This window comes from Eutrigla gurnardus (assembly GCF_963514095.1).
Source record: "Eutrigla gurnardus genome assembly, chromosome: 12".
Classification (NCBI taxonomy): domain Eukaryota; kingdom Metazoa; phylum Chordata; class Actinopteri; order Perciformes; family Triglidae; genus Eutrigla; species Eutrigla gurnardus.
Genome location: NC_139926.1, coordinates 17,929,772 through 17,951,874, shown reverse-complemented (window position 1 = coordinate 17,951,874; position 22,103 = coordinate 17,929,772). Strand labels below are relative to the sequence as shown.

Sequence of the window (22,103 nt, the reverse complement as noted above, 5' to 3'; positions counted from 1 at the left end):
ATATGATAAACGCCCCCCACATGCAGCGTTAGCATGTGTTATCACTTTGACACTGTCTCATTAGCTCAGTATCAAAGTGTAGTAGAGTCAATACTACTGCAGCGTTTTCACCCATTTCTCTTTTGCCCTCTAGGTTGTTTCCAGCTATGTAATGTCTTTCGTCAGAACATGGAGATAGACCAGTGCCTGCTGGAGTCTCTCCCCATTGGCCAGCGGCAGCGGCTGGTCAGGAGGATGCGCTGCGACCAAATAAGGGCGTACTACGAGAGGGAGAAAAGCCTTCAGCGCCAGCAAGGTGGAATCAAGGTTCGAGTGCCGCCTGCCCACCGCAAGAAGCGCCGTGTCCGCTTCAGCCTCGCCGATGTCATACAGGATGCCATCATTCGCCATGACGACAAAGAAGGTGGGCGCACGTATGGTGTGTGAGGGTGTTGAGTGAAAAGTAGAAAGCTTTGAGGCTTTGAAGTGGGCCAAAACAGTGCTTGCGACTACAAGTCACGCAATTTGTTCTGCTGGAAGGTTGAAACTGTCTGGGGAGAACACAGGGAAGCTTTTGTATTGACACAAACCGCTGTCAAGTAAAAAAAAATGTACCTCCGCAGAGATGATGATGTCCCCTTTTGAGAGCAAAACAGTAATTCCACAGAATGGCAGTCACTTTTTGTTGGACTCTCTGTAAAAGCGGCTGCACGGTTCAGTCACACGGGGGGTTGAAATATTTTTCAAAGATAAACCAAAAGTAAGAAAAATATACAACAGATCTTTTTGGTTGGTTGCTGGGCCTGGCTGGTTTGTGGTTTCATGTGGGTTTTCTGATGTGTAACACAAACAATAAGTAATACATCAAAACAAATATTAGCATGTTGAAATATGAGACAATGGATTCCAGGCATTGTTTCCAACATTCAGGCATTTGTTTCACACAAATGGGACTTTGCTCATTCTGGGTGAACTTGAATGATTTTGACTTTTAAATGCAGATGACAATGATGATAATAATCAAGATTGAATATGCACTCGGGACAAGTATCCTCTGTCAATCGGGCAAAAGGACTATGGGCCTCATTTACCAAAACGTTTTTTGCTCTTAATCAATGTGTCAAAGTGTCCTGCGATAACTTTTTTTTGTGATGTGACACTTTACATATAATTGAGAATACTTAAAATTGTGTTCTTACCAAAGATCAATTCCCACACAAGAAGACATTGGCAAAAGTCAGGATATTGTGAAAACTGCATAATTGTGTGTTAAGAAGAACTTTCTTCTTTAGATCAGGTGCTGAATGAGGCTTTCCTCATAGGATTGCAGCCTCCTCGCCTCACAATAAAGCCACACTAGAGTACTGGATGTTTTTGTGAGATCAGAGTCAACAGGTCCTCACACTTTACTCTAAAAGACATTGATTTTTTTTTTTCTTTTTGTCCAACCTCACCGTCTTTCTTTCTTGGCTATGCCAGTAATTTGCCAATCATTTGCTCAGCTGTCTGGGTGTATCTGTGTCAGTCCTACCAGCAGTCTTTGCAGGTCACTGTGTTAATCTCTACTCTTTGACTGCCAATGAGCTTCAGCTGGAGGTCTGTGGAAGCAGCTGGTGTGCCATTGCAACAGCCAGACTGAAAAGCAGGGTTTGCTGGCTTGGCGTGGATCAGATCTGCCACTATGCTTAACGCATGCCTACCAATCAGCCGCCGTCACAGCATTAAACTGGTACCAGGCTAATGTTTGCATTGCTATGGGAAGACCTCCTGACAGGAGTCACCACTTAGTTTATAACAGACCTCCTTGGGTCGAGGGATTTTTGTGAGCCTGTGGATCCGTCCAAACCACTTTGAGGATCAGCACTCGCTCCATCTTGACAACATTTCTCGAGCGTTCCTCAATGGTCCTGGTTGCCAGATTGCTATCACTTCGTTCTCACTGTTGCTGCTTAAGGTACCTCTCTCCTCCTTTTGTACGGTGATAGAATTTGCCTCAGGCTCGGACTTTCCCCAGAGTAATGTTAATCTGAATCTTTTCCCCTTACTACAGAGGTGTTTTAAGAGAGGAGGGATAGTGTAAACACACTTGTTGCAATGAGAGCCCAGGGGTTAATCTGATGGGTAGCGGTTAAAGAATAGGTCTCTCGCCTGGAAACACACATTTTAAATGGGATATGTGAGGGCTGATTTCGTCTTTATGATGGAAGTGGTTTCATAAAATATGACGATTTGTGATATCTTTATTATTGTATGCAGTGAGTGTTATTGTTAAAAGCAGCCATGAATGAAGGTTTAAGTGTGAAATAAAACCGATGGACTGTGTCGAAACGTGGTAAAAGGCCAGCAGAACTGCCTGTTAGTAGAGATACAATGATACCTTTAATATTGCCGTTACCTTGAATGAACTGTACTCATGTCAACTTAATTAGTTGTCAAATTTACAACGTGTCCCCCAGATGTGATGGTTTATTGTAAAAAATGGATGGAAAGATGTTTTGGTGACTCAACATTGTTTAAAAAGACTTGTGAGAGGAAGGGAAAAGCCAAATAAGACCCAAAGAAAAGAGGCGGAGAGGGAAATGGAATGAGAGCGATTGAGTGAACACTTGTTATGTCTTAATTAAAGCCTGTTTTCAGTCAGCCAGCTTGAGAATTAGATTCATAGATAGCGCAGAAACTCAGTCTGCTGACAAGGCGCCCAGGTAATCAGAGATATCCCACAAATGCGGTCGCACAAGGATTTGTTTTCTTATCGGCTGCATTGTACAGGAAACAGGATGAAGGAGAACGAGATAAAGTGAAGCAGTGTGGAGAACAAAGGAAAAGTTGAACACGGTGGGAAAATGAGAAAAACTGGAGAGCCGGGGAAATTGAAAGGCAGCAGAAGCGAAGCGTCGGGTTAAGGTTAAGGTGAAAAAACGAACGGGAGAACACAGACTTATAGTGGAGTACAGTATATGATAGGAACATACTCTATCTCCCATTCCTATCTGTCATATAAACATCTGGCTCACTTGTGTTTTTGACATTTGGTGAAATTGCTTTTTCCCAAACCAATCTCTTAACTTCATCAACGCAAGACGCCGGTGGAAGTGCAGCAGCTGTTAGCCTCGTAGCCATGAAACCGACAATCTATTTTTATTTTGTCTTCCCCCTTCGACAGAAAAATGATATTAAATTTGACGTTTTTGGTCTCTGGTGAGGATTCCCTGACAAAACACGGTTTGAGAAATGTTTGGAGGTGATGTAAAGCATTTACAAGCTCATGTGTCTCTTGCTAAGTATTCTTGAGCTAAACATTGCACCCTCATCTAGTATGCCACATGCCGGCTCTAGCATTGCAGCCGGATTGAATTAGCATCCTGATTTATCCTAATGAGATTTTAAATGATGCTACATCATCTGACATTGCTGTACTTGTTTAGTTCTAACATGGTCTATTGCTGTGAACTCATGTTGTCTGCATCTGCATATGTGCACACATTTGCAATCTGACTCCAAAGCATCCGTCAGACCTACCGTTATTGATTAAGTGAGTATAGATCCGTCCTGCAGGGGATCACAGGCTCCAATCAGTTCCCCATAGTCGGGAAGCGAAACTAAGAAGCTAATAGCTTATCGGTATAGCTTTCGGCCGTGTGCGCGGTGTTCTGCAGCACTGCTTTGGACACAATTCATAAAAATGGATCATAACATTGCTAAAAATAATAGTGGCATGTGCACCATGTCTAGTGTTATACAACGTACAGCCATTTGTGTTGATGCAGTCCCCGCCTCCAGATCAGTGCAGCAAAGCTTCCTAACAGAGCAGTTAAAAACTGGGCTCCCACTGAGCCCCTTAATTCAGAGGAACTCTGCAACAAGGGGAAACTGGTGCTCATAGTTCTCCTTAGGCCTCAATATTGAACCAATATCAATATTCAAATGATCATAAATGATAAATAGGTCGTTTCTTTCAAAGGAAGTTGAAATTCTCTAGTCATATTCACTTGTAGTTGTAATGGATGTGCTGGAAGACAGGGAAGAGGAGAGATGGGGAAATAGGTGAATATAGATGTTAGAGAAACGCAGTGATATTCCTCTGCGATTGAGTATCCTGGGATCAAAGGCACGTCACACACCCGTCATGTTTTTGACAGAACGGGGCCTCGGCCCAAGGAGGTGGTAGAGGAAGATGTCATGATATTTTTTTTGCTAGAATCCAATTTAAAACCAAAAGACTCCAAGTCTGGTACGTCAGGGATACTTTTAATCTTAACTGCGTCATCAGGCAGCATATAAAACCTTTCATTGGCAGCTTGTTTATCTGAGCTTCTAACATTAAACCTTTGGTTCACGCGATGACTCAGCATACCTTTTTATATTCAACGAGACGACTCCTTCGTTTGAGATGTATTAAAATCCAAAGAGACACGGTAAACTCAATATAGATGTGTGCAGGGGATTGCATCCTATTTTCCTCTGATAATGTTATATTGTGATTAGCACATTTGTGCTGAAATCATCATCTAATTACGCAACATTTTGAGGTAACGTTTCTGCAACGCTACTGCAGATTCGTCCTTGGAATACAGCTAATCTTACTTTGTGAAAATGCATTTATCACCCTGTTATGTTTTCTGCGTGGCTGCTGAGATATAACACCTGCAAATCCATCCATAAAATCGTCGTATTTCAGTACAAGTGGGCAGGAGACGCCTGTTCCATTTTACAAAACTCACCATATAATAATCTGCATTTAGAGTCGGGCATTATTGGAAAACTGTACTGTGCCTTTTTTCCATCAGGATCATAACCACTGAAAAATGTCAACGCTCATTTTGGAAACATAGAGTTAGGTGAGACGGCGTCTCCTGTGACTCCGACTGTGTGATTAAGGCCCAAAGAGACAAGAACATTTATGATGGTGAGGGATTTTGAACAGAATCTCATATGGTGCCGCCAAGGAATGATGCTGTAGATGGGGCGAATGTGTCTAGGTTGCTAGATGAAAATTGCATATTATGGGGGATACGTTATAGGGATTTCTTATTGAATTCATGGAATGTCACGGTCCAGTGAGATGAAGAAGAGCTAAGGAATGAAAAGGCGGGAGTTGAAGAAAAGTAGCTTTAATCTTGTACTGTCACCACAGAGCATGCACACTCAGCATGTGCATAATAGCCACTTCAACAAGTTCAACAAGGACTTCTATTGTAATGACTAACATATCTTGCTGTGGAGGTCTGTGATATTGCTTCGTAGCGTTGATGGAACATATATTGAAACACCCTCACTTTTCCTCTCTGTGTGGGAAAGAAGAGCAATATTCAGGTGCTGTAAAATCACAAAGACAAGTTAAGAGGAAAATCTCTGCTAGTGCGAATGACGCCATAGAATTAGAGGTGAGAAGGTGAGTCATCAGGAATCAGAAAAGTACTAATTCACTCTAGTTTTTACGTGGTTTTGAGCTGCGGTTTGCCAGTAGTGTGACGCCTGTCGATGACGCAGCGCCTTATTTAGGGTTTCTCTCTCTCTCGTTTCTTTTCTTTCTTCCTGTCCTCTTTTCCACTCTGGTACCAGTTCCCGTCTGGTTGCCATGGAAACACCACATACGTCTCAAACAGCTGTTTTGCAATTTTTCCACAAAATGACAGTCGTCTTTGCTCGGCGCCCACTCTCCGTTCCCTTATCAGCAGGAACACACACACACACACACACACACACTAACAAAACCAAACCAGTATGTAATCAAACACCTGACAACGGCCACATGAAGCTTTAACACTGAGAGAAAATTACTGTTGTTGCTCTGGGACCAGTATATTATAGCTGGTCTAAAGATATACTTCTCTATAATGACCAAATTCCTTTTCCATTTCATCTACATTACAACAGAGACATTTTTTACTGTAAACCCACAACACACCTCCTGAAGTGAAAACTCTATGTTCTTGGATAAAGCTACTTTTAACTGTGAAATGCCACAACAACAGAAGCCTGTTCTGGAATCCACCTTAAGCCATTCAGATCGGTCGCCAATTCTAAAGACCCTGACACACCAAGACGATTATCGGCCGACAGTCTAAAGCGCAGACAATGGCAACACATGCACATGCGTGCTCTGTGTTTTGGTCTAGAGATGTTCCATCATTTCTGGTTATCTTTTTTTGGGGCGACAATACAGATTCCCGCTGTTTGCTGTTATGGAGATATTGCAAATCGAGCGAGAGCAGAACGTACGCTCAAGTCTATTGGACGTCGGATTGGTGTGTCAGGGCCTTATCACCTTCAGAGCATTAAGACAAGAAAGTAATTTGTATCCATCCATTGTCTACCACTTATCCTGTATTCAGGGTCGCAGAGGGGGCTGGAGCCGATCCCAGCTGTCATTGGGTGAAGGCAGGGTTCACCCTGGACAGGACGCCAGTCTATCACAGGGCTGACATATAGAGACAAACAACCATTCACGCTCACATTCACACCTACGGGACATTTAGAGTCATCAATGAACCTATCCCCATCCTGCATGTCTTTGGACTGTGGGAGGAAGCCAGAGAACCCGGAGAGAACCCACGCTCACACGGGGAGAACACGCAAACTCCACACAGAAGGAACCCGAACCCGGGACCCTCTCGCTGTGAGGCGACAGTGCTACCCACTACACCACCGTGCAGCCCTCATTTGTATACAAAGTATCCATTGTTTTATGACCACGTGTAAAAAGTGAACCTGTCCTTTAAGTTACTGTTATCTCAAAAGAAACTGGCAAACTCACTATTCATGCAATAAGCAAATGGACGACTTCACACAGACTACAACAGTGGTCTGTTTTGACGACTCCTACGATGGTACAAGAGTACTATTGATTCCCGATGGCTATACTACCAGACAACGTTTACCTTCCTCCCCCCCCTCTAACTGCCTGATGGTCAATATGTGACTCTTGACCTTTGACCTCTCTTTAAAGACATTCAATAATGTGCCATGAAACTCTGATAGGTGCTTCTACCAAATACTAACACTAACCGGCTCCAACAGATGGGATGTTTTGCACACCAGACAACTTTTCCTGACAGCTCTCATTCAATAGTACATTTTCTGTGAAGAAGCAAATTGTGTGAGAAGGCGCTTGCTTAAAAACCACTGCTCCACATTCACTAATGAGCAGCCCTGTGATATAATGTTTGATAGACAGGAAAGCAAGAGCACTATTCCCTGGTAGCCGCTTTAGTACTAGACAAGCCTTAATTGGCGGTTCACAGTCTGAGCCCCAGCAGTACATTGTGGAGACGGGAGATAATTGTGCTGATTGACTGAAAGGTTGGCCACTTTGTTTCTCATCAACCATTTAAAGGCCATTAAGCACTGACGGCCACTAGAAAAATGGGGATTTGGCGTGTGCGCTTCCCAAATGATTAGTCAATTAACTGATTAGTCAACAGACAGAGAATTGACTGATGACGATATTGATACTTGCATAAATAAGTTCTGGAGAATATGAAACATTCAAAGGTTTTTGGATTAATTAAATAAAAATGTTGTTCAAATCCCAAACCCACTATATTGGCTTCAATATAATAGGAGAGAAGGGACCTCACATTGGAAAAAATATAAAAATTGTACCAAAAAATAATTAATTGACATAATTAATTTAAAAAAAGAGTTAAATGATTTTGTTTTGATTGACTAATTGATTGATTGGTGTTATGTTGTATGGTAACCGTTATCTTTGACATTTCTTGGTAGAATACATCATTCACTTATTTTTGAAAAACAAATAATACATTGAATCTATAATGAAAACAAATATCCTTACTAATAGTAGATTTACCCAGGGTGCCTAAGAAGTGGGATGATGCATGTATGCGTGTCCCTGTGTGCAGTGTTGGATGAGGTTACTTAAGCATGTCTGTCTACATAATGACCCTTTAAGTGAAATGACCTCATGGGGGTCGTCAGGGGCTCATTAGCTAAAATTACTGTAATTAACTTGGTTGCTGTCCTCAGAGCAATGTGCTTTGCTTAAAGACTGTGTGTTTGCGGTGGGATTGCGTGACAGCGGTGGCTGTCTTGCTGGTAGTCTTCCAGGGTTTAGTCAGTATCCATCTAGTGCTGTCAGTGTCAGTGAAATCACATACGTCCAAACCACAGAGCTCCACCACCCACCCCATCTCTGTTTGCCCATCCCGCTCTATTTATCTGTCACACACTCTCTCTCACTCCCCTCTTGGGCCGAATAAATAATATATCAGTGGTAAAGTAAAATCGCCGCGACCTTGCTCAGCAACTACGACTGTCATCATTTGTTTATGGTTGACTGGCTGATCCTGTTTGTAGTGGTGGTGTGTTTTTTTTTCAGTATATCCGTGTCGTTGTTTGAATGGGTTGTGCTGCTCACTGGAGCTGAGAGCTGTGATGTGGATGTGTGTCACCCGGAGGCTTTCTGACCAGCTGCTGGAGCAAGGAGCTGCCGAACACCCACAACCGAGCACTGATCCACGCCGACGCGTCAAGGACAATCAGAGGACACTCGACACACATTGGTTTCGATAGAGTGGCATGCATCGGTGTGTGGGTGTGTGTGTGTGTGTTAGTGTTGTCTAAGTGCATCTTCACTGTATGCCCTGAGCGCCGGCCTTTCTTCACATACAGCAGGTGTTAACATGTGGATGCTTGTTGTGTTGCAGTGTTACGTCTCCTGAAGGAGGGAGCGGACGCCAACACTGCCATTGCTTCTGGGGGATCCTTGCTACACTTGGTAGGACACACACACACATGCACACACACACACACACACACACGCGCACACAAAACAAATCAATCTTAATCTTAAAGCGATTCTATATACGGCATTCAGGGCATGCAATGCTCCCCAGCTCATGTAATAAACCTTCATATTACCTTGTTATTTATTGTGAATGGCGTTTGTCCCCACAGCATTCCCTTGCACTCGACACATACTAGGCAAAGGTGGAAAATGTATTACAAAATGTGAAATATCAACATTAATTTGAGCACAAATTGTGTACAGTAGAAGTATTATCTGTATGCTCTAAAATCACAATATGCAAAAAATATATATATATTTTTTTATCTACAGTACAGCTACGCTAAATGAAAGTTATTTTTTTCATTACTCAGTTGTTTTATCAACTATCTTTGCATGCAGATGTGTCCATATATACACACATATATATGGGGATTTAGATTTCCAGACCCTAGTAGCCCTATACATTCTGAATCTTTCTCTTTTTCAAAATCAAATCTGGAAAATGTCACTGAAGTAAATATTCCAGCAAGAACTGGGGTGGTGTTGTCCCAATAACTGTGATTCATGTCGTTTAATCATGAAACATTTTACCCCTGTGGTGATACATGTCAGCCTATGTAACTCTTACAATTTTTTCCTCACTTTTATTCATTATTTTGCACCGAACCACTCATGTGTGCTGTTTATAGTTAGCAATGCTTCAGGAAATACACACTTGTAAACACTAATAATATAATATCTGCTGTGATCGCTCTCTGCAGTGTGCTCGCCATGACAACGTGTTTGCGGCGGAGCTCCTGATTGAACGAGGCCTGAATGTGAACCTGCAGGACGAAGACCTGTGGACTGCCCTGCATGTAGCCTGTGTGTGCGACCATGCAGACGTGGTGCTGCTGCTGCTGCTGGTGAGAAAAACACACACGCCTATGTGAACATGCAGTATGTCGGGGAGGATGACACAAGCACACAGACAATCACTAATACGCGGACGCATAGTTTGTAATTTAGTAATTTGCTCGTTGAACCTCGCGACTCCGAGCGTGTCAGCTACAAATTAGATTAGTGTTTTGCAATGGCTTGGCATCCTAACTCCATGTTTCCGGTCGGCTTTGAAGTAGCTGCATTCACATTAGTCAGCCAGAATTTTCCTATCCAAGTGGAGCTTCTTCCATTGACGAGGGGTTTTGGATTACCGAGGGTCTACTTTCCATTCTCTCACAAAACCGGCTGAAAAACGAGAATATTTAGAATTTGGGCATTAGCATGAAATCAAAGAGAGGGCCTGCTCCGTGGATGGTGTTTCCAGCTCTTGTCGGGTCTGTCTTGACACGAGCTGCAGTTGTACTGATTAGGTCCATAATGAGAACGGGGGCCAGCTGCAGGGGAGGGCATGCACATCCAGCCCAGTCACTCGGTGGGCTGGGTCTGTTCTGCTGCTGTTTGATTAGACCCAGGGAGTCTGCAGCTCCGTAGGATCCAGTACCGCCTGGTTCTGCTGATTGGGTCCTGAGTGATTGCTGTCTGTCTGCAGGCAGGAAGGAGACGTTTCCCGAGAGGAAGCGATACGTTTGAAGAGTTGCCATGCGAAGGATGTGCAGACGGGTTCTGTCAGCCTGTAGCGACTGTTTCATGTGTGAATGTTTGCATATTTGCGTTTAATTTCCCTCGAAGCAAAGATTGATGCGCGCTGCCTTGTTTGCAGAGTACAGTGTGATATAGATACACCAAATGCAATTTAGTGAGTTATGCTTTCATGATAGACAATACGATGAGAGGAGAGAGAGAGAGATTTAGTACTGCTCCCTGGGAGGCAGTAACTAAATGTCTCCCATTCACCACCAAGACAGAGCCATTTTCTAATAAATGAGGTCATGTTTACAAAGAAGTCAGCCCTGTTTGCAGAGAGCAGGGGGTAAAGAAGATGGAGAGGATGAACATTTCTCAGAAATTCCAAAAATCACATTCAACACTGGAGAGTTCAGTCGTTTTTTCCACTTCAGTCTAGAAGCATCAAAACATTTCTTCAGCTTTCACGGCTTGAATGCCCTTTGATACTAAGTGCTCATATATGTGACTGCATATGCTTCTTTGTGTGCGTGGTTATGACCTTGTGCATGCCTGTGTGATCGTGCAAGTATGCGTGTCGTGAGGAGACAAGTCAGATAGGAGTCACGAAAAATGTATTAATTACCAAAATATTGCACATTTGCATGGAGCGTTCATTTCTTTTCCCGGTTTCATCAGCAGGAAAGCTCAACGCTCTTCCTGTCGGAGGGTAAAAATAGCTTCAGTCAAACCACATTTCAGATAGAGATGCGATCCCCCCCGTTTCTTCTATTCATTCATTTTGACACCCGTCTCCTCCACCACAGACCCTGCCAGTGCCCAGTCATTCTGCTCTGCCGCAAGCTGCAGCCTTATCGGAGCTGTAAGTGGGAGATCTTCCCCCCGAATATGACGGGTTTACATTTTAATGAGTAGTAGAACAGTGGTCCCGCCAGAGGAGCCTGACTGGCAGCTTTATCTTTGATTGGCACACAGGAAGGAATGGTGTTGCTAATATGTACTAATCTATTGTGTCCTACTCCCCCCACATTCATGTGTTTCCCTTCCCATCGTCCTCTGCTTCTGTCCTTCCGTCTTCTGTCTCTAGTTCCTTCATTCAGAAGAGGTTTTTGCTGACAGAGATGTTACCAGGCTTGTCTTGTGGTGAAGGCGGGGGGGGGGGGGGGGGGGATTACTGCCAATCCGGGATCTGTGTCCGGATTGGCAGTAATGTTAACTCTCTTATCTCCTGCCTCCAAACAGCAGGGGAAGAGTAAGCCAACTGTCTCATTCCCAACCCATTTCCAAACATATTCTTCGCTCCAGCTCTGGTTAATGTTGGTCATTGTTGGTTTCCGAGCAGATGAAAACATGGCATGTGTATTCTTTAGGAAAGATTACACTAAAATATTACAATGTTATTGTAATATTAAATGGAAAACAGTCGTTATAAAACAAAACCAGATCAAACTTTACCTTTTCATCTAGATTTCAACGTCGTCCGGTGTAGTTAGACTCAAACACGTGCATCAGAGTGAATTAACAGAGACTCTTGATCTACATGTGTTACGTCTTAGCTGGCCTTTTATTTAAAGCCACAGCCCACACAATACTTAGCAGATCTAACTTCTTATAGAGGCTCAATTATGTAGTCGTGCTTCCTCTGAAACTCTGAACTGAAAAGATGTGTTGAATGATTTAACTTAATTGCAGACTTGCCCTACTTCTGCGTCGGTGTCTCCTCGAGAGAAAGTACACAGTGTTGAAAATAAGGACTGTAAAAGAACATAAAAATGATTACAAACTGTTAACCACCACTTTTGCACTTTTTTTTTTTATCAAAATTGTTCTTCTTTCCTTTTCTTCCAAGTCAATTTGCGCCGGGGAAGATGTAGCAATGCAGTCACTGGATCCCTGGGAGACGGGGTTTGTTTCTAAGTGTTATTTCTCATCTTAGAGTTCAAAAACCAACAGGGTTACAGTCGTAGAAGTGACCCACTTTCCGTGCTTGTAAGCGATGAATTTAAAACTTCTGAACTCTGAGTCCTTTGAAGTCACGATTAACAGCAAGCCCCCAGCTGCTCTTCACACCAGTTGGATTTCTGTGGATTTGCTGTTGGTAATGTAGTCCTCCGTCCTCCAACGTAACAGTGGTTCATCGAGCAACTGTTGCACGTTCCTATGCTCCATAATGTGCTTGAATTCATGTCCAAACCTTCAAGTATTCTAATTCAGATGTATCATTTTGGGAACAAACTGCTTAGGTATGACACAATCCACTTAATATTCATATAATGCTCATGTGAGTAAATATTTAAAGTCGTAATGAAGAATTGTCCTGGCTTTTAGTCTGTTTTCTTATTCTAGCATTAGTATTTGCATGATAATATCAATGAGAAGAGATTTGCGGTGATTCACAAGTGTGATCATTACAGTCTTCCCAGCAGCCTCTGTTGTTTACAACCCATCACAACACCACAGCTGAGCAGATGTTGTGTTCATCAGTTCAGAAGGATATTGCTCAGTTGCTTGTTGCTTGCTTATTTTGATCATTCAATTTTGGGGTTCTCTGCCATTTAAAAAATGAAAATCGAAATAAACAAATGTACAGTATGAGTAAGCTAATGTTTTAATAGAGACTTTTCAGTTAATGTGCACGTACATTTGGGGATATGGAGCGCCGATCAACCTACAAACGCCAAAATAAGACAACCTCGTCAGTTTTTTGCCTCGATCAGAAAGAAAACCAAAGTGTATGGGGACCCTTGCTTTGGATGATTCCTACCAGGCTGTGACTATTGTGACAAACAGTGTGACTCCCCCAGGGAAAGCTTTTCACTGCATATCTGCTAGTTGTTATTGATTCGGTGGCAGTCACTGCCATTATGAACCACGGACAGCGTAGTATGAACACATTTCCATCTCTGGGACGTCGAAGGTGGATTCATCATATTGTGGCTGGGGAGCGTGTCGGGGTCAGAAGTCAACCTGTTAGCCCCTCGCAGCCTGCGGGGCTGCCAGCCAGCGTCGACTCGTTTATATCCGTCAGCACTTATCATGTGAGCGCAGGCACATGATTAATGTCTCTGGATCAATGGCCCACGCATCACGATTCCTTCACCATAATCTTTTGTGTGCCATACATGGAACTACAGATAAATTATTTCTCCAGTGACAGTTTGTTTTATTGTTGTTAAAGCAAGTATAGCATTAATTTAACACATTCTTCACAGTACACATTATGTTGGACCAATTTTTGCCTCCTGGTGTGAAATATTACTTTATTTCACATTTTAATAAAACTATTCTCAAAGCATTCATACATTTCACGGCCTATCCAGCTGTGTTTTGCTCGGCTGCGAGGGAGGCCGGTCGCTGGTCAGTGGCCTCCTGACAGACAGACAGCGAGATATATCTGTCAGCTGATAGCTTCATCCAGTCAGACCTCTATTGATTTTTACTTGTCCTGTGAATTGTCTGGGTTAACACACCCCTTTATTGGCCACGATGCAGAGCGCACACACACACACACACACACAGTAACACACACTCACATGTTAACAGGTCTACGCAACACAAATGCAGCTGTCAGGTTTATGAGGAAGTTGACTACTGTTTTAGGGTCGAAGCACAAATCACGAGGAAAATAGATGGAGAAGCCTGAGTTTGACATTAGGGTGTAAAGGACGGGGGTGGGGAGAGTTGGGGAGACGGGTGGGCTGAGGGGACATGATTATATGTGCTCTGACTAGCTCATCTCATCTCATGCTCTTCAAGCTGTGCCCCACGTTGCGATAAGGTTTTCTTGTTTTCTCATGAAAAGTGGATGTTAATTCATTCCCTTTGTTAAGCCCTAGCGGGACCCTCTTAGGTGAGCGGCGACAGCTCCCACCAGGCGACACAGATGGGTGCACAATGGAACCGCGGCACTCACCAGAACATATCCTCTGATAACTGGGATTGACAGCATTGTGCTGCCTGAATGCCGCTGTAATTGCTCTGCATTTCTTGAACGAAGGAAGTTTCCCTTTGAATATGTATCACTGGAAACCAAACATGGGCTTGTTTATGAATCGATAAAGAGTTTTAAGGTTGCACAGAGGGTTTCAGGCTCGGTGTACTTTGTGGTTTTGCTTCTTGGTCTTCGGAGCACTAAAGTTAACAGTTTGTTTCTCGGTCAGCCGACATTTCCAGCCCTCTTGCTCCCATTTCTTTCTTTCTTTCACCCCACCCCTTCCCTCCCGGACTAACTAAGGACTAGGTCATAAATCTCTTTGCCGCAGTGCAACTGGGTCGTTAGAATTCTATTAGCTGTAAATATTCAATAAGGATCCTCAATTAGAGTCCCCTGTCCCTGTTATCAGACCTGGTCCAGCTACGATCGTTACGCCGGCTTGTCTTTTATGGCTACGTCAAACACCGGGAAGAGATTTATGGCTGACAATCGCCTCGTGAAAGGATGTATGTTACTTTTAGTACCCAACCCCAAAGAGGGAATGCTAAAAAAAAAAAATGAAAAGGACGGAAGCAAAGTCCACACAAGTAATGTGGCGTCGCTTTATTGGCATATACACATTTCCGCTCTACTGGTAAAGCGTTGTAACATTTTTACAAATAATGAGTGCAGTCGGGTTACCTCCGAAGAAAAGCAATTAATCATAACCATATTGTGACCAACGACTGTGCTGTCAGAGTAACAGCCCGAGGGAAGGCCTCGCCAGTTATCTCCTGCTACTCTGGCAGGGTCCTTCTTGAATAAACACACATTAATCTTGTCACACACACACACACACAAGCTCACCCCGATGAACCCAGGTAACGGTAACCAACACCCCCACCCCCAGGCCCTTATTTAATGAGTTCTTTAATTCACTGTATTGTCTGTTAATGTCTCCATGGTTTTTGCTCAGGTACTCGCCTCTGGGAAGCCAAGATAATTGTGCCCACTTCATCATCGATTTGTCTGTCTGATGAACCCGCCACAGCTAAAAAACTCTGTTGTATGTGTCCTCCCTGATTTCTTCTGATCTGCGCGCGGAAGGCCGGGGTGAACGTTCTGCTGCAGGACGTCAACGGAAACATCCCGCTGGACTACGCATCCGAGGGAACTGAGACCAGCTACATCCTCCGAAAACACCTGGAGGAGAATGGTAACCCTCCCCACCTCTCATTTGTTTTGCATTGCACGGTGACAATAAGGACAGAGAGGTCACATCAGTTTGATTCATTAAAATACGTTGGCTCTGAAACAGAGCAATTAAGCGTAGTGTTTATTCCATTTCCTACATTTAGGAAGGGATAATGCGAATGGCTGAAATGTCATACTGGCAGGTAAACAGGAAGCATTCTGTGTGTGTGTGTGTGTGTGTGTGTGTGTGTGTGTGTGTGTGAAGGTGAAGTACACCCACGGGCCTAATGATGGTGGTTGGCCATTGGGGCTCTTGTCTCCCATAGAGAAAAGAGAAGGTCAACACAGGAGCTGTGAATAACAGAGATAAAGGCACAGGCGAGTTGGAGGCACACAGAGAAGAAGCGTGGTGGAGGCACAGACGTAGAGCGACAGAGGGAGAGGCGGAGAAAAGTGCCAGAGAAATACGGAGAGACACGCAGGGATGAGGGGGAACGGGAACCTGCTGACGAAGCCAGAGAGAAGCTGATCTAGACAATGATGGAGATCCATCTGCCATTGGCCACGAGTTCACATGACAAATGCAAGCTTCTGACTGCAAACGGCTAACTCATCAAAGCTCAGACCACCCTACACTCTCTCTCTCTCCCACACACACACACACACACACACACACACAGGCTCACTCTCTCTCCAGCCACCAAATCTTGACTTCTTTTCTGAGCTTCTGTCTGCCAGCCCCCGTGGTGATCTCTCCCTCCTGCCCACCTTCAGCTCCCCCACCCCACGAAACACGCTCTTACTCACACAGGCTTACTCTGCCTCTGTTGCTATAGCAACTTGGCCGTACACTTCCTATCCCCGTCAAGATTGTGTTTGTAGGGAAAAAGATAAACTGTCCATGTGTGTCTACAACAGGGCAGAGTTCTATTTTTGTTCTGGTTGTCGTCGCCAAGTCACTTGTGTTTCATGTTATATGGATCGACCGTAGTATTGGCGTTGTAGAGAATGTTCTGGTAATGTTCCTCTGAGCATTTCTTGAAAAGCTACACACCCTTTGGCTCCCGTTTGTTTTTATAAAATAAACTCATTGATTGGCTAATCCAACCAGTCTACTTGGAAAAGTCCCATTACTTAGTGCCCTAGAGCTTATCTGAATGAAATATAGATTGATTGATAATCAATCAACACCATTACAGCACCCAAAGTCTGCTGTGTGCATGTGATTATAGAGCAGTGCATTGATCGTCATAGTTTGAAACGGACGCCCTTGTAGACCTCTGTTTGTCTGTGTCGGCCCGGGAGATGAGTAACCTTGAGCTGATCTGAAGTCAGGAGCTGGAGCTCTTTATGACTGTTGGATGACTGTCAGATTGTTTTTATTGAAGTGTTATCAACATCAGGATCAATTGTGGCCATCACTTGTAGATGTGTTGTAATTCAGCAAAATGTGAAAAAAAAGTGTGTAAGAAGTCTTTCCTTGAATGTTACTCATCCCTACGAATTGCAAAAGTCAGTAAACTTCAGCTCCTTAAACTCTAACGGTTTAATATTGGGTTTAGGGTTTAAAGGAATAGTTCACATTTTTGCAAGTTAGCTGTTTCATCAGTTTTTCGTCAAATTCCTAAAGATCTGAGAGTGACTATTCTATTTCCCAACTGTCCAATTATTCCTTCAAGTATTAGAACTTAATGTAACATGTGGGTCTCAATCTTTGTGTTTTTAGGTGTGGATGTGTCATCCATGCACGCCATGAAGATGCAGAGACCAGCAACGATGCTGTCTGACGTTAGACAGCTTGTAGCCACAGGGGGAAGCGTCAACCAGCCCAATGACGACGGGGTCACACTGGTAAGCAAGGTCACACGTGTGTTGGCGCGTGAGCTGACCTCTCTCTCTTCCCCTGGTCATGGTTTGTTTTCTTTCAGCTCTGTTTTTATTACATACTGTAGCTTCTCCTTTTTGCTGTCATAACTCCATCGTTCTCTCTCTGTAGCTCCACATAGCTTGCGCCAGTGGTTATAGAGAGGTGGTGTCTGTGTTGTTGGAGAGCGGAGCCGACCCTCATCCTGCTGACAACAACTTCTGGACTCCGCTCCACCTGGCTGCTAAATACGGACAGGTAACTCACAGCTGCTCAACACAACGTCAGAATGTTGTCGGCATTGATGAATTAGCCCCCCTTAGTTTCTACTCACCTAGTTACGCTGATCCAATGTGATTGTATACAGTAATTGAATGAATGAAATAACGAGGAAATTATTGATGGATGGCTGCCTCCGGTTACCCTGCGCACACTCTGATAAACTGCTCTTTTTGGGCCTATTGATTAGAAAGTCAACCTGCTGGCACAGAGCAGCACTGCGCATGCATTTGTTAGAGCATTTTAGATGAGCAGTTTAATGGTCTCTCTTTGAGGAAAAAAAGAAGATTGATTTCCGGATGGGTGGAGGTGAGCAGCTGGGAGTGATGAGATCTGCTGGTTTGGGAGGGGTTCGACTACGGAGGAAGAGAAGTGATCACGCTTCACATCTTGCTGACCCAACTGGATATTTAATTACATTTCTGGATTGTGTGCTTGGGCTGCTGACGAAGAAAAAACATTCATTCGGTATTTACAGTCGCTCTCTACTTCTTTGGTTCATCCACCCTGAAGTTTCAGCCTGTTTTAAAACGTTATTGCTTCCTTGTTCCATTCCTCTCACACGATCCCTTCATCCAGCTGTTTGTTTGTAAACGATCTTTCAGATAGCAATCTTCTGAATGCAATTATAACCTCCTATCGTCTCTTTGCTTTTTAAGACTTTCTGCACACGCAATTACTCTGCGTGTGTGCGCGCGTGCGTTTGTGTGTGTGCACGTGCAATATGTAAGTGCATCTGACTTGAGAGTGGCAGTCTGGAGGATTGGAGAATCGATTGGTTTCCCATGCAGCGCTAAATCACCTCGGCCTTCAGCTCTTTACTGGTGCCAGGGCTTTGCCTCGTGCATACCAACGACTCCCCGGGTCCTCTTAACGCTCACTTCCTGTCACCGTTCCCTCATACTGACAGTGACGTGTCAGTAGTGCTGATATTTTGCGTTCAAGATTGCTGTATGTATTGAGCCAACTAAATGGCTGGTCCCAGTAAGAAGAGGTTTTGCTGGTGTGAGGCAGAAGCAATCTGTTGCCTGGAAACACTTGCTTGGCAACTGTAACACTAGCTGGTACGTTAAACCCAAAGACCCCCTTCTGCAGGGTGGCGTACGTACTACATTGACCCTTTAAGAAGAAACATGACCCTATTACTGCAGCTAATTAAGCTTCCCTCCCTCGGCCTCGCGATAAGTTCGACCCTCTCGGCGGCCCTCGCTTGAGGCGAAGCTCTGCAAGATGTGTTCTCTTGAGGGAGGGATTTAAAATAGTTGTGTGTGTGGATTTTCAAGCAAAAATGACAGGATGGTCAAATACAGCTCTAATGGGATTGGATTAATTTATTCCGTTTTATAATGAAGGGAGCAGCCACGTGGATCATTTAAGTACTCTAATGTTAATCTCAAGATTATTTTTCAGATGTGTGAAATATTATGAAAAGGACATTCGGGTCCCTAGCAATGTCTATTTGAAACTACATCAGCTATGAGGTTGCTCTGTCCCCGGTGATCCCGATGAAATGACCTTTTCCCGATCCCCCCCCAACCCATTAAAGAGTTCAGATCTTGTGGTGCCACTGACGCGCTCTCCGTATTTATAGGGTGTGAGTGCAGCTGACGGGGTTGTGCATGCAGTAGAGATGCTGTAGACTTGGAGGCCAACAGCTGTTGACGTGGGTCAGAGCCAGCCTGCTGAATGTGCTGAGTCACTCTCTGGCGTATTGCTAGCGATGTCATACCGCTGTAGGACAAAAAAAAAAGTTCTGCTGCTTTGGGTCGCTCCTCCAGAGCCACAGAGGACGTTACACAAGTGTGTACAAAAATGGACAAAATCATCTTGATGTGGTAAATTGGTGTAGTGCCCCTTTATTGTTTTTATATCGTAGGTTTGATTACATTGAAGAGCCTTTTTGATGCAGTAAATGGCTGAATCAGTAACAATAGCTTCTAGTTAGATTTACCAGCTCAATTAAGTTAGCTCAAGCATAATAAAGTGGCAATTTGCTCTTTAATATACTCTGTGTACCAGTTAACTACAAAAAACAAAGCGTAAATATGTTTGAGGGGTCCTTATATACAACTGCATTGCAGCTAAATGTACTAGAAAAACGTTTTTTGTCCAAAATAAGGAATATGTTTCTAATCAAAGTCAACATAGGGAGGATGGTCGGGGCACAAAGGACTTTTACCCAGACGCAACGTTCAGGGTTGCATAGTGAACAGCAGAAAGGGATCCGTCAGGTTTATTATTATCTTAGAATGCTCTTGTTAATTAGGTTCTTGGTCTCATTGTCATTTTTGAAACAGTGCTTTTCTATTCATCGAGCCGCCGAGACGGTCGCTCCGTCATCTCATCTAAATGACCAAGAAATGATAGAAGAAGATTACGGTGCATTATAAATAAATCGAGTCACACTTAATCACAAATCAGTATTCACAGATCGTGCAGTGCATCACACGTCCCGGATTCTCCACTGATGATACTCAGAGAGAATGCAAAACGAAGATGAAGGAGTAGTGCGAGGGAAAGGAGGACAAGTCTGCCTGAGAGCCTGTGTGAGCGCAGACTAAAAGAAAAAAACCTAGACAGAACAACTGAGGATGCAGAGGTGACAGCCGTCACATGTCACTGTGTAGAAATGAGGGTCGACCGCTTTGGGGTTCTCCCACTCTGACATGTGACAGAAGATACGCTCATTATTAAAGGATCTCCTCAGTCAGGGGGCAACGCTTGTAGACCTTTCATGGGTGACATACTTTTTTTATGTCATCTTCTCACTGCCACAGCATATTCTACATTTATACATATACATCTGCAGTGTAGCCATAACTGTCTCTCCTATAAAATCTGCTATGAAATGCTTGTTTTGTTCTCGCGCTGGCGGTTTGAAAGCAGATGAAATGTTGCCCTAGAAATGTTTGATTTTTTTTTTCTTTTCTTTTCTGGGATCTAATGAAAATGGATGTGGGTGTTTCTCCCATCTCTTACAGACAAGCATCGTTAGCCGGCTCCTGAGGCACAGAGCAAATCCAACTCTGTCGAACTGCAACCAAGACAAGCCCTCAGGTAACGCATTTAAGCATTCATACACACACAAACATGAATGCTGGAATGGGAAAACGCGTTTTAGCAATTAAGAGTTAATGACGCAAAGAAGAGGAGGAATTGATTTTTTTTTTTGTTACTTATCAAACTGCAAATGCATAAATAATCACTGTGATCATATAAAACACAGGCTCATATACACAAACACACATGCAGTGAATGTTCCTCCATCATCATCAGTTCCTGTTGAGCCTATCTGTGCTCATCTGAGTGTATCTGCAAGAGGGAACTCATTCAGGCTATTAATGAAATAACACCTTACTTCTGCCCGTACACACATGCACTGATTAAAATGGGTTGTTAGCAGTAATCAAAAGAGGCTCGCTTGATTGTTTTGCTAATGGGCATGAAAGAACCGTATCATTATCAGGGGGCATGTAATATTATTTTTTTTTATGATGGACGCTTACCAGATAGAGTAGCAGTCATTCAATGCAGGGTGTGCATGTGAATGTCTGGTTAAGGTGATCCCATGTTCACTGGTAGGTACTACAGTTCAAGACTGAATGAAGGATCAGTGATTTAATAATGAGTTGCAATACCGCTACCATCTGAAAAATGATGCCTCACTCTAACAGTAGTATTGTAATTATGGTCCCCCTTTAAAATCTCACCTCCGAAATAGATTTTGCATTTAAAGAACCCTGTCATATGACCACTAGTGGTGCTGTGGAGCACCGTTCTGCTCTTAGTACAAAACCACATAAACGTACTGGATATAGTGAAGGGTGATGTAAATTAGGGGTAATTTCTAATTTACATACCGGCATGTTTATTCATTTCAATGATATTAACGTTTGAGTGAAAGGCATTATTGAAAACATTTTCAAACTCCCCTCCCTCCCTCCCACACACACACACACACACACACACACACACACACACACACACACACACACACACACAATCTGAATAGAACTGTTATAAAACCATTCACTGAACCAGGCTGCTGCCGAATGTTGTGTCAGTGTGAAAATGATGAAATGTGTCAAAGAGGGGCTTCGGGGCGTCTATCTTCTCCATTGTAGGGTACAATACCATAGCTGCCTCGAACCATTTACTCCCATGGCTTCATCACTCCGGCCGTAATCAATAGCCTTTCTAGCATGTGGGCTCAGAAAAGAGTCGAGACAAGCCCTTAGAGACTGAGACAATCCCCCTCGTTCTCACTTGGAGCCCCTCCCTCGGCAGCCAGATGACGAAAGGAAGCCAGAGTAAGAGATGGGAGTCTAGGGGGTTGTCAGTCAGACAGAAATAAAAAGACAGGATGAAGCCATTCCCCCTCCCTTGTGCCCTGTTAGACCTCATTACAGATGGGGGATCTTATCTCCCCCTTCCTCTTAAGCACAGTTGGATTGATCCACAGTGGGGTTCACATCCTGCAGCAGTGCAGGCTCATCTACGAGGTTGGCCATGGGGGAAAGAAAAGTGAACAGAAACAGAAACAGAAAGGCATGCTT

At 43.7% G+C, this 22,103-nt stretch overlaps 1 protein-coding gene across 2 annotated transcripts in view; it reads left to right on the top strand.

Moving 5' to 3' along the window:
* The window catches only part of myo16 (myosin XVI), a 71,192-nt gene that overhangs the window by 4,165 nt on the left and 44,924 nt on the right, over positions 1-22,103 (top strand). For both annotated transcript variants that reach the window (XR_014598092.1, XM_084023242.1), the window contains exons 2-8: positions 134-403; positions 8,649-8,719; positions 9,493-9,636; positions 15,318-15,426; positions 17,131-17,255; positions 17,401-17,526; positions 20,529-20,604. Coding sequence is in view for 1 of the 2 variants with exons in the window: in XM_084023242.1 (XP_083879368.1) it covers positions 134-403; positions 8,649-8,719; positions 9,493-9,636; positions 15,318-15,426; positions 17,131-17,255; positions 17,401-17,526; positions 20,529-20,604 (921 nt within the window). In the remaining variant the exon portion in view is untranslated. The remainder of the gene's footprint in view (positions 1-133; positions 404-8,648; positions 8,720-9,492; positions 9,637-15,317; positions 15,427-17,130; positions 17,256-17,400; positions 17,527-20,528; positions 20,605-22,103) is intronic.